We start from the raw sequence: 13,092 nt of genomic DNA on the forward strand, positions 1-13,092 counted from the left end.
GTGGGATCAAATGGTTTCACTACGAGTTCAGAGCAGAGTATCCTTTTGGCTTCCCTGAATTCCGTTTCATGAGCTGGCAGCCAAATAAAGGCGTTTTTCTTCTTAAGTAACTCTCTGATGTTAACTGTCGCATATGCTAGATCAGGGATGAATCCAGCAAGTTGGTTGGCTAAACCCAAAAACTATCTTAATTCAGTAATGGAATTGGGAGCTGGAAAATCATTTCACACACGTAGTTTGTCCGGATCGGGGTGGACTCCTTCGCCACTAAACACATATCCAGCAAACTTAACCCTTGACCCAATTTCGAGCTTCTCGAGAGATATCTTGATTCCAGCTTCTCGACAACGTCGGAGCACTATCCGCAGTCTGTCTAAAAGTTCGTTCATTGTACGGGCTCGGATGAGCATATCGTCAATGAGCTTTAGCAAATATTCAAGGTCGGTTTCGCGAAGAATTTGGAATCAGGTCGAATTCGGCGAATAAGATCAGGCACCGCAAAAAGGGATGGACTGGACGTTTGACCGCTTTATTTAATCTTCGGAAATCGGTGACGAGTCGCAACTTTTTCCCTCTGGACTTAGGTAAAAAATGGGCTGGGCCGATCCACGTGGTAGGGACATCGACACTGACTGGTTTGATCATTTTAGAAGCAATGAGCTCGTCAATAAGATCGTCAGACATTTTTTTGCAATGAACTGGAGTTTGTTTGGCCGTTTGAACGGGAGTAGGCCGGACATTGATAGTATCATCCCATTCAATAGACATTTTCGGGTCCTTGATAGTACCGGACGAATTGACCAACGTGGTCACCAACACATCCTCGAAATCCTTCTTGACAAGATCAAGCGAGTCACTCCGAGAAATAATTGCCCCGACTGATGTGTTAGAGAATTCTTTGGGTGTAACATTCATGGCCATGAGATCTTGCCAAGAAATAAGTGACTTTTCTTTATATCGGGCGAAGCGATTGCGTCTACTACGTGGGGGTTGCCGTTCTTGCCTTTGACTTTTAATAAAACGGCCCCATCATTCGGTAGGATTGTGCCATTTGCAGCCGTTAGACTTTTTGATGACAGACCGGGTGGCACCTGTATCTTGTATTACGCCAAGGCAAAACTTGGAACCATCCAACGAGGTTACCTCAATTCGAAAATCAGGAGTTGGGCAATTGGGATGATGATTGACAGCCGAGATGGTGGCCTATCCACTTCGTTCTCTATTACGATGATTGGGGGTAGCTGGACGTCTTGGTTTACGTGATTCGCGACTGATTGGCCGCTGACGACCGTTCATGCGGCCACGACCAGAGAGTAAGACTTATTGGCGGCCTTGACTTCTTCAATAATTTGCTTATTACGTTGCCCTCGTTCATAAATGCCGGTAATTTCCATTATCATCTTCCAAGTTGGGAGGCAAGATCCAGGAATTCTTCCTTTAACTTATTGTCGGTACAACCATGAAGGGCCCTGAAGACCCTGATTTCTTCCACCCCAAGGCTGGATAATTCTGCTTCGGCACCCTTCTTGTCCATGATCGCAAGGGGGTCAGCAAATAGTTGGCCTTTTTGTTGCTCCATAGAAAAATACACCCATCGTCGAGCAAAGATTGGGTAGACACTGGCAAATCGGCACTCTGAAACGTCAACAAATCCACCAATGCCCCATATTGGCGTTGAGTCGTTACAGTTATTACGAAACATGATTTGTAAAGCTTGCATCCAATCCAGCAAAAAAGTAAGACTGTTGATCAATCGTCTCGAAAAATTGCATGCGACTATTGCTGAAATAACTTCGAAATTTCGTAATCCAGTCCCGCAACTCGTCTGGGGTTGCTTCGTGTGAAAGAACTACAGGGGCCAGAGTAGCTTGTACCCTCGGGACCGACACATTATCCATTCTAGTCGGTCCATCAGTTCAGGGAGGCTGACTTGTTATCTTCTCCATTCGCAACAGAGCATCATTTGCCACGTTGAAGGTGTCATCAAAATCTTTGAGAATTCTGAAAGTTGGATCGATGGCGGCCAGGCTATCGTATTTTGCCTCTAATTTATCCTGGTTGGCTTGGAGTTGTCCAATAAGTCGCTCAAGCTCAGCTTTGACTGCCGAAGTAGGCTAATTCTGGGCCGAAACACAAGCACTTTTAATCGCACTCTTAATCCGGGTTGTGTGACCTTTAATTTTGCGGATGGAAAGGCGGATAGCGGAAACTCCGGCTGATTCCTCTGGGTTCACCTCCGCCCCACTGGGGGCAACCGTGGTCTTGGGCATGATCACACGGCTCGTTACCCGCAAACAGGGTTAAGAACCAGCTGCGCCATGGTGTGATGATTGAATTTTATTCTCGCAGGGAACACATCAAGCCTAAGTATATTTCAAGTTATTTCTAAAACATGCTATTGTCTTTTTCAATGATAGGACAAGAAAATGTATTGTTTTCATTTTCTTTGAGATTTCTTTCAAGGCAAAAAGTAGTAAAGCTTGTGGCTTAAAATTTACAAAGGAGTTAAAAATGGCTATCATTTTTATCTAACTCTATCTTGTCATGTTTTGAAATATGCTAACGATACATGAGACAATTCAACTTTCCAATGTGTCATTTTTTGCAATAATCGATTTCTAAGGTCTCGGCGTTTTCATTTAACGTTAAAAGAATTTTGTCAAAATTCAAGATCAGGCTTAATTAGAGTTATATTTTACAAGTATGGCATCACAATTGTTAAATATTGACATTAAACCAGTTTTAAGTGATATTGCAAACTATTTTCATGGTTTTTACTCGCTGCAACAAAGAGTAACATATTTACTTTTATTTTTGGGCATAGAAAAAGCGTATTACATTTTTTGGCAATGACTTTAAGATATTGAGCCGGAGCAATTTTGTAGTCAAATTTGATACAAATGCAATCTCTGAAAGCGTGATACCTTATCGTTTCCTCCATGGATTCGGCTAAGATTGTAGTTGGAAACTTCTCACTATAAAAACCTACCGCCTGCGCAATATTAACTAAGGTTACTCCCAACATCTATTAATTACTTTTTAAAATTATGATCTCTTTGTAGGTGTTAAGTGCATAAATATATTAACCTGAGGCATTTTCTGACATGGTATTATTCAAAAGTAGATCCTTTTGTTTCAATAACAACGAAAATCGTTACTAGAGGTCTTGACATATGCACAAAATCTTTATCAGTGTTATGGGTACCTAAGCATGTATCTCGTTGTTTGATCCCACAAAACTTTGACCCATTATTTATTGCTGCCTTTGGGGATACCAGTGCTTCGGCTTGTTGTACTGTTGTCTATGTAGTGTACAAGGATTCAGCAAACTATTGGCAGTGTACGAGAGCATTTGGCAAGACACGTGTCAACCCGCTTCAGCTAGTGAGAACTGGCATTCATAAGGATGAAACCATTGGAAGATTGGAACTTCTCGCGGACGGCAGTTATCACTGCCAGATGTGGTGAAGCCTTGAATATCAAGCTTCCTATATTTTGCTTCACCGACTCTAAAGTCACTCTTTGTTGTCTGGCCCGAGGTCTCAATCCATACAAGATTTGGGTCGGTTCCCGCCTCCAAACTACCCTGGATCTACTCGTAACCCCTTCAAGAATTAACCAGCTATTTTTGTAGTGAATTGGAAACGCAACTGCGATTGCTCGCAATATCTATTACACGGTGTTCAACCAGCCCTATCAAGTCTTTAAAGGGTATTTTTACCACTGTGATTAATTATCATTTTAAAATATTATCCCCTTGCAGGTTTTAAGTGGATTATTGTACTAATCTGAGATATTTTCCCAGATGTTGCATTCCAAAAACAAGATTAAGAAGCTCTGGTTTACTCTTGGTGTAACAACAAAAAAAGGTTGTAGAAAGCCTTGACAGGATTTATTTTCAAAATTAGTCGTCAGATATTGGTGAAATTGGGTAGCCATATTGAGGAATGGTGTATCTATCAACTAGTGCCAGTGCTTTCGTTTAAGTATAATACATGTAAGAGAATCTGTACTCACTAATGGCATTGAGTTCTCTGTACTTTGATCCAACGGTTTTGGTGCTAGGTCCTTGATTTTCGAAGTCGATGGTGTAAAGGGATTGATTAGTTATTGCGCAGCTCTTCTCCTGTTCATCAAATATGAAGGCATCACAGCCAGACAGTTGAGCGAGGCCACTACACTCTATGTGAGATCTAAAATGGAACTATTCCAGGAAACTGAAACCTCTCAAGCTCGTCTCAAATATTTTTAGGGTGCAAATTGCCGAACCAGACAGGAGAAGTAAATATTGATGTCACATTACCCGGAAGTATTGACTTGATTCGTGATGACAAAAGGATCCGGATATTGGGTAAATGATCCCCTTTTGGTAAAGTAGCGGAAGGATTCTATTTGAGCGGCCCCCATGGAATATTTCAATACCCCAAGGACAACTAGTAACGCCAGAGTCATTGTGTGAAAGTTGCTCTTCCCTAGTGAAGGGGTTTTGACATTTGTATTTTGTTCATACATTTCTTTAAACACTTGAACATTGATAAGTCANTATTGACTTGATTCGTGATGACAAAAGGATCCGGATATTGGGTAAATGATCCCCTTTTGGTAAAATAGCGGAAGGATTCTATTTGAGCGGCCCCCCAGGAACATTTCAATACCCCAAGGACAACTAGTAACGCCAGAGTCATTGTGTGAAAGTTGCTCTTCCCTAGTGAAGGGGTTTTGTCACTGACTGGTTCATGAAATAACTAAGCACATATAATAGCTTTGTAAAGCACTCACAGCAAAAAGCAGAAATGGGCACAGAGAGGAAATGACATGACATTTGTATTTTGTTCATACATTTCTTTAAACACTTGAACATTGATAAGTCATTGTAACAACTAAATAAAACAACTGACAATATTTCCGTTCTCGAGTAGAAATTCCCTAAAAGAGCAGCTACTTTGACAGTAAATGGCAGAACAGTCTTGTAATATATTATGACAGATTCCAAGTAAGCAATTGCTCGGGAATTGCTTTTCGTCTCCCTTCTCAAGACTGCTCTAAGGCTTTTGGTTAGTCGTTGGTCTGGCCATTTATAATGAGTCTGATCTGCCACCCAACCTTTTAAGAGTGGGACTTTAAGGGCTCTACAAGATGTTTATGAATAAATTAGATATTGTCATTTTTCCCACGCTCACTCACTCTTCCGACTTTCTCACCTTTGTCGTATGTTGTGTAAAGTTTTCTACTATATAGCGTTCTGGTGGCTCTAAACTCATCAAAAGTCATTCTGGTTAATTCAAAACAAAACGTGGGTTGGATATTTAGAAACTTATTGTTCAACCGAGTCAATCCTCTGAACAAATTGAAGCAGTTTGATTGTATGTTATGTTATCATAAGGTTAATATAGCCTTCAGGAACCAAGTTATGGCTACTTGGGTCTTATATAATAAAAAGTGGTTGTTGGCTAAATGCGGTCCTGTGAATCTTGGCTTGTAGCAAAGCGACAGACCGAAAAAACTCTTTTTTGGGACCGTTCCCTTGGAAAATTGTCAAATTGTCAAAGACTTCGAACGTTAATAGGAGGATGCCGAGCTTGACAATGAAACATTACTGATGCGCTTTTTTAAGATGCGATTCCGCCTCAATATTTGGTTTTCAAACTAATCAAGACGAAGGAGACTGAGATACCCCCACGTGGCTTTTGAATTGCGACTGGTTAAAACAGAGTTGCCAGAGCCGTCTTTCTCGGGCAGCTTTGGCCAACTTTTTGTGGATTATTTACCTGGTCCTTAGAGATGGTCAAACAAATTTTCAAAATCAGGATTGCCAGAAAGCTTGGAAAGTCAAAGCACCTGCCGTTTCCAACGTAACGTAATAGCTATTTATTCAACTACGGGGGCATTCTTTGCTGTGGAGTTTATAAAAGTGAGGCTTGAAGAAAGTCAACAAGGTCAAGACACGTTGAATGTGTTCGCCCATTTCATGCCGTCGAGTTTGAACAGACAAGCGAGGGCTTGTATGAGCTTCTCTTCACACAAGAGGGTATGATGTAATGGCAAACTAGTTTTATGTGTTGACCAATCAATGCTTTGAGATCCAAACTTGAACAAACTGCATGTAAAGAACGTCGTTGCTATTCAATACACAGTTTTCTTTTACCAGAACCGGGTTTCAAGACATGAATTTCCTTCGAAACCACTTGAAGCCATATTTGACATTTGAGAATATCTATTTTCTTCACGACTGGCTGGACACGTAGATTCCGGCCACTCTTGAACACAACGCCATGAAATAAGATTTCTAATGGTGGCGTTTGGTTTCCTCTCCGTGCCGGAGAGGGAACTTTATACCGCTGAAAACCGGTCCTTATAAAAGAAAAGGTTAGGTTTGACAAAAAAGGCAAACCAGTTTTGATCGAAGCAAAGTCAGGGTTACTTTTTGCGACTAACTAACGGGTCTCCGATATTCTGCTAGGGATGCCACATGCCACTGAAAATGTAAATTTGTAGCCATGGTCGCAACGTCCCGTGATTATTTATTCGATCCCCTAAGTTCTGGTTCGACGCGTTCGTTTCGTATAGCTCCCTTTGGTCGAAGATAGGGAGGTTATGCCCAAAAAACTCAAATTTCCCTACATAGCAATTAGTAATCACTTCTTCATGGTCTCATGGTTTGCCCTTCAGCGCTGTAATTGCTTAGGTCTATTACAGGCTAGATATTAGACCAATTTATGCATTGAAAAATAACTTCTCATGAGTACTCATAATAAACATTCATTAAAAACGAAAATGAAAGGTTGCGCATTATCTTTCTGAAACTAGAGGAGTATACTTATGAGAATGAGCTTGTTCTTGGGTCTTCTTCTTCCCTGCTCATGGGCTCAGTAATGCTTCATGTATTTGCACAAGTTTCCTAGGACTATCAAACAAGAAAACCTTCGTTAAATTGAAAATAAGCATTGATTGTTTTTTGTAAATCAAGAGGAAGTGTTTCACGAATCTTGAGCAAGCTATTCCGATCTACGTTGAACCAAGGATACCTTTAACAGGAGGATTGGACATGGCAATTGGCAAAGCTAGGCCACTTTGCGATAACAAAAATTTAAGCCCCCCCCAAAAGTCACAAGGGATATTACCATACATTATGAAAAAGAGATTTAACAGAAGAAAAAATCGTGTTTTTGGAACAATATTTTGTGTTATCTTACTTTAAATCAAAAATATTGAAAGTTTCTGGTTTATGTAGTCAAAAGTCTAGAGTTTTAAGACTGAATACAATAAAAGATGTGCAGTTACTGGTTTTTTTTTCATTTATGCCTTGGTCAAAGAGCTGCGACAAAAAGAAAAATCGGCCTAGCTCCGCTGATGTCCACTCCTCTAGTTAAAGGTCTCTCTGATTGAACTCAAGTCCACCGTTGAGAAGTGCATCAACAATTGTTTAGGCACAAGCTTTTCACTCCCATCAGATGCACGTTTTGTCCGGCAAATTGAGTAGTATATATTGGATCTGTTCTTATATGTCGGCAAAACATTCACTTTTTGTTTACGTTCGCGTGGTTTTGTGAACGCAAATTTTGAAATGCAAAAGTACTAAATTTTACCCATTCTCATTTCAAAATGTGGGTTCACGAAACTATCTGATATTGTCAGTAGGACCAAATGGGCTCAGATCGCATCTCAAAATATGCGCTCACGAAACCACGTGGGAGTACCCCATTGTAGATGCTTTGACATTCTTCCAAATCGAGGCCAAAGTGCAGCTTAACACATCTTTTCATTCGGTTACAAGAGTTAGATCAAGTAACATATCGTCAAGACTATTTTTGAGACACTTGGTAACCATCTTAAAATATCACCGCCTGGAATCTCATGGGTGGAAGGCCACTTTAGTGGCCAATCACGACGTTAGGAAGTTACCCTCTTCAACAAACTTTGTCATTCTGACAGACATGTACTTTATAAAGTTTTGCGAATGCCATCTTCTTAATTTGATTTGATGAAAAATTACGCCCGTTTTAATCCCCATCAAAGTAATTCTTTGGTGTTGTTGCATGCCAAATTCCCGTAGGTCTGTCATGCTTTGGTCCAACCAAAGTCTAATGTAAGTGAGATTTAAGAAAGAGTTAATATGGTTGATTCTAAATAATGTGGATAAAAGTGACATATGACATCCTCTAGCTTGATACATAATAAATCATAATGCTTAGATTACTTTGAATATAGATATTGCAAATATTAGTATCATTCTTAAGATAAATGATATCTCAAATGGTAAACTTATTGTTTTACTAATAATCAAAGAACCCAAAGAGATTGGCATAAATCTAGTTTGATCTTAAATCTCAGTTAAAATCGGGGATTGGTTAACGTACAGTACGACCAATGACAAAAATGACAAAGAGACAAAAACAATACCCCACTTTGATGGGAATTAATCGGGCCCTAAGTAATTCATCAAACGAAATGTGTGAAATTATGTTTTGTGTTGATCTTGTTCTAAGAGCAACATATCAAGTATCAGGATCAATTCCTTGCACACCCATTGACCATTTGTTGCCCTTCGAAGCTTGAGAATGCATCTTCTGACATTTTGTGATGGTCATCATAGGGCTCAAAGATAGTCTTGAGTACATCTTGCTTGATTTATCTCTTGTGACCATGTGAAAAGACATACTTAACTGTATTTCGGCTTTGATTTGGAAGGATATGACCGCATCTATTGTTGGAAAATTGAATATTTTACCAGTCGGAATTCCATTGCTTAAACGCCCTGAAAAGATACGTCTAGAGGATAGTGTGAAGCTGTCCCAGAATAAAATTGTGTGCAAGGCAATAGAAGGCAATGGATCCAAAATTGTGCAAATAAAAACTCCATTAAAACGAGTTCCACCTGTACCAAAATATTACCGTAAGCTCCATCCGACCAAGTATCATGCACAATACATCCGAGACGTTCAACGTACATGGAAATCTAACCAAATCTGATATACTTGAAACATATCAAGACAACTGTATCAAACTTAAGTACGAGGTTTGGCGTTGTAACACTGTTACATGCTCTGTAGCTTAACACTAACAAAAATGAAAGCAACTCATCCCCTACCTCTTCACCCCTCCTCCACGCCCTTTTTTCTCTTCTGCTATGTTTTCTCATAGACTTATCTCTTTTAAATGATCTCTTTTTAACGTGGCAGTGTCATGTACCCTTGTGGATTTTCGGCCCACCGCAAAAAGGATGAACGCTAAGAAGTGTACATTAATGTTATATACGTTCAATTTCCTTTCTTTTTTTTTAATTTATTTATCTATCTGATTGGTTAACACCGTTTCTCAACAAATTCTTCGGTTTAGCTCTCTTTCCCCACTTATCGTATGATAAAAAATTTCGACTTTGATTCACACCCACATCTGGGAATTAATGGTATTCTGGACATGAGATTGCTTATTGGAAATACCTATGTGCTATTGTGATACCTTGCTTTGCTGGATTGGGAGATTCAACCCCCCCAACCGAGCAACACAAAGTCCAACACAAATAGCCAAGCTTAGTATCTTTTGATATTGTGCATGCCTTAAAGCAACTTTAATGAAGTTAAGGAACATGCACAAATTATCACACAAAGATACCCGTCACCTTTATGCAATAATGGTGATGAAATAGAAGAGCCCTTGCAGGTTGGTTTAATAACACTGATATTCTTTGGGGGTGATTGGCTAATTTGACCCAGTTTTTTTCGTGAGCTATGAGGAAGCTTGTAGTTATCATTAATCATTAGCCAGTCTCATCATATGTCTGACGGATGAATGAAAAAGACTAGAATGTCCCATTAAAGAGTATTTGGAAATACGAACAAAAAAGATAACCCGTGAGTGATTAATGTCATTTCTTGTTTTAAGACAGGAGCTTGTCAATCATAATGTTCCCACGTTCTCAAACAAATTAAAAGGGGAAAATTCGGAAAGATACGTGCAACTTATGCTTGTAGACGCTTCCTGGTTATAAAAAAAAACAAAAAGGTCTTCGCTTATTTTTGGCAAATTACTATCGTGCTTGTCTATCATAACATGCTAATGGCTCAAAAGTTTTCAAAAACAAGCATATTGCACTATAAAAAACACAAGTAAATATTGTTCCATGGTTTTTTGATCAGACCGTAATCGAAAACTGTTACATGATGAATACATGTTTATGATAAGGTGTTTTTACCTTTTGATGTGACGATTGTCGATGCTTGTTAATACATTCGGAAAACTAATACTTGGGATATTTAGTTCATGCTTTAAATTACCGCACAAATGCCTGCAATGGTCAATTTTCAATGCATGCATTTTTATGTGTGGGACGGTTGAACAAGAAAATTCAAGTGTATGGAGGTATCCGCTGGTCAAAGGCGCACCTCTGGGAACTTTTTTGAGGGGATCATAATTAAGCCAAGGGTTTTAGATGATGAGATCAAATCAATACTCTTTCATGTCAAAGGACCTCTACTACAAACTCTCCCAATTGTAAGGCTTTCACTTCCTTGTAACAACTAAAAGGGTCCCTCGGTTTTCCCCCATACTAATCTCCGCCAATGGTTTTCTGCAAAGGAATCGCCGTTATGATAAAGTCCCCAGACGTTGAATTTTGCCAGAATTGAACTCCTCCATCCACATTGAACTCCGCCATGGATAACTCCGCCAACGGCTATCTCCGCGATGATAAACTCTGCCAGCAGTGAATTCTACGGAGAGTGAACTCCGCCACGGTAATCTTCCTCTCTTTCAAGTCCGTCAAAGGGGATCTCCCACAACCACAAAACCCGCCAAATGGGGCTCTATCAAAGAGAACTTTGCCACGTAAACTCGCCCACATTAAAGTCCACCAACGGTGATTTTACATTAAAAAATCCTGCTTTGAATCTGGCATGATGCGCATAGCCAACAATGTACTCCCACTCAGGGATGTCCGAGAATATAGGGTCAATTGCTAACTACCCGGTGAGGCATATCTAACTTGACGAAATTTCAATTTAGAATTAAATGATGGTTTGTAATCTTATTAAGATTAGGCTTGGTAAGGGCTAGTTTCTATATCCAGACAATGTTTTGATATAAAAGCTTTTCTTAATATTTTGAACGGCATCATTATAAATGACAAAAGAAAAGTTGTGATCGAAATGACCTCACGCGGAATAGGAGCCTCATGCATTGCAAAGAACGTGGGAATCAGCCGCCAAGTTTTTATGGACACTATAAAGCGGTTCAAAGCCTGATAAATCAGCAGTGTGGATCACGGTTATGATTAATGCCTTCAAACGTCGAATGAAGACGAATCAATCAGGGTCACCATGGGTTTAGAAGAAATCAATGCTTGTGGGACCATGAAATACCTGGGCCCCATGTCTAAGGCTAGGAAGAAGATCCAGCTTTTCATTAATTGAACAACTCCAAAAGATTAGCCCAATCCAAGCTATTACTCAATGAAATAAAGAACGGAGAGCAAGTCATCCTTTTCACTAATGAAAAATTGTCCAAGGTTGACAGCATGCCTAATAGAAGGACAAACCACTATATTTCCAATAAGAGGGAGGGGGATGTTGTACCTGACAATGTTAATTCTCTTTTGAAACTAAAATGACACCTCAGTGATCGCCCTGGTTATTGTTGACAACTTGGCTGCTGATTCTCAGGTTCTTTGCTTTTCTTCGAGGCTCGTATTCCGCGGGAGATCATTTCGATTACAACTTTTCTTTTGACATTTACAATGATGCCGATAATAAAATTAAAAATGCTTAAATGTCAAAATATTGCCTGGATATAGAAATTAGCCCTTACTAAGATTAATCTTGATAAGACGACAAATCATCATTCAAATTCAAATTCTGTCGAGTTAAATATGCCGCGTGGGGTACATGAGAGAGTATGGTGGACCTAGGCAAGCTCTGGCAGGTTCATTTGTTTGTTGGTACCACAGTCAGTGATGCATGTTTGGGGCTTCAAACACGTTTTTCAGAAGCTGACCCTTTTTTCACATAGCTACATGGGGAAAGGTCAGCTTCGTTAAAACCAGTCTGAAACGCCAACTTGCCATCACTGGCATTGGCAGGCAAGTTGGTTTGCTGGTACCAGGCTTGCCCAAATGTCCGAATACTCTAAAAGTGAACTATTTCAAGCGAGAAGAGTAACAGGCTTGGAAGTATTATTTCACTACATAACTACACTTAAGTACACTCAAGTTATCCAGGCCGGAATCGAGACCTAAGGCAAAGTGGAAATATGGACGTACTAAGGTCAGTTCATAGAGGGAGCTACTTTTCGTTTCTTGAGGCTCAATAACAAGTTTACTTTGCTAAAAACACAACCACTTCCCATTCTCCTTTGATGGCCAAAGCAAGAATCCTCACCGCCAAGCACGAGTTTCTAGATTTTTGGCGTGCAAGTCGTTAGGATAAGATATTTCTTAGCTTCTTAGGGCCTTCCCGGAGACAAAATGACAAAAAATCAAGACAAGTTCCGCCCAGCACTGCCAAGGAAGCATCCGATGGTGGAATCACCAGAAATTCAAAAGAGAGCATCAAGAGCTGTTATTCCCATCACATGGAAGCTCTACTCATTGTTGTATTCTCATTCTAGTCATCCATAGTTCTCTCTCATACTCACTCTACACCTTCACTCATTACTCGCAATAGTTTCATCTCTCTGTACACATACCTCCCTCTATCAACAATAACTATATAGTCATTTACCACCACTCGGCCGCCATGCAACACTCTTCATTAGAGTAGATTTGTTACTCATTTGTTTCTTCAAAAATTTCCTACAAGCAAAATTATTGATTCACTGTAAATCTTGAGCATGTAATGTTAAGTCACCGAGCGCAGGTGGTGGCCTCCAGAGAGATCAGGGTCTACTTTCAAACTCGTAAGTACTCGGCTCCTTGACAGTTTCATCGACACATGTTAACTATTTACTACAAAACAACACTATTGCATAAGTCAGACTTAAGACAATTAAACTTAGGACTCTAAAACAATCTAAAACAAAAGAAAATTCATTTTCATAGCCCTGATATCGAGCGAAATCAGGCTGAGGGGTAAAAGTGACCAAATGCCATGGCACAATTTC

At 39.8% G+C, this 13,092-nt stretch overlaps 1 protein-coding gene across 1 annotated transcript in view; it reads right to left on the bottom strand.

Annotated features, from left to right (window-relative positions):
• Positions 1-4,486, bottom strand: part of LOC131887556 (uncharacterized) — a 19,556-nt gene extending 15,070 nt beyond the window's left edge. Inside the window, exons 1-2 of the mRNA XM_059236168.1 lie at positions 4,304-4,486; positions 4,018-4,193 (exon numbers count right to left, since the gene is read on the bottom strand). Coding sequence (XP_059092151.1) covers positions 4,018-4,193; positions 4,304-4,452 — 325 coding nt within the window. The 5' untranslated portion in view covers positions 4,453-4,486. The remainder of the gene's footprint in view (positions 1-4,017; positions 4,194-4,303) is intronic.
• Positions 4,487-13,092: the final 8,606 nt, after the last annotated feature.

The sequence above is a fragment of the Tigriopus californicus genome, chromosome 10, assembly GCF_007210705.1.
Source record: "Tigriopus californicus strain San Diego chromosome 10, Tcal_SD_v2.1, whole genome shotgun sequence".
NCBI classification, from domain to species: Eukaryota; Metazoa; Arthropoda; class Copepoda; order Harpacticoida; family Harpacticidae; genus Tigriopus; species Tigriopus californicus.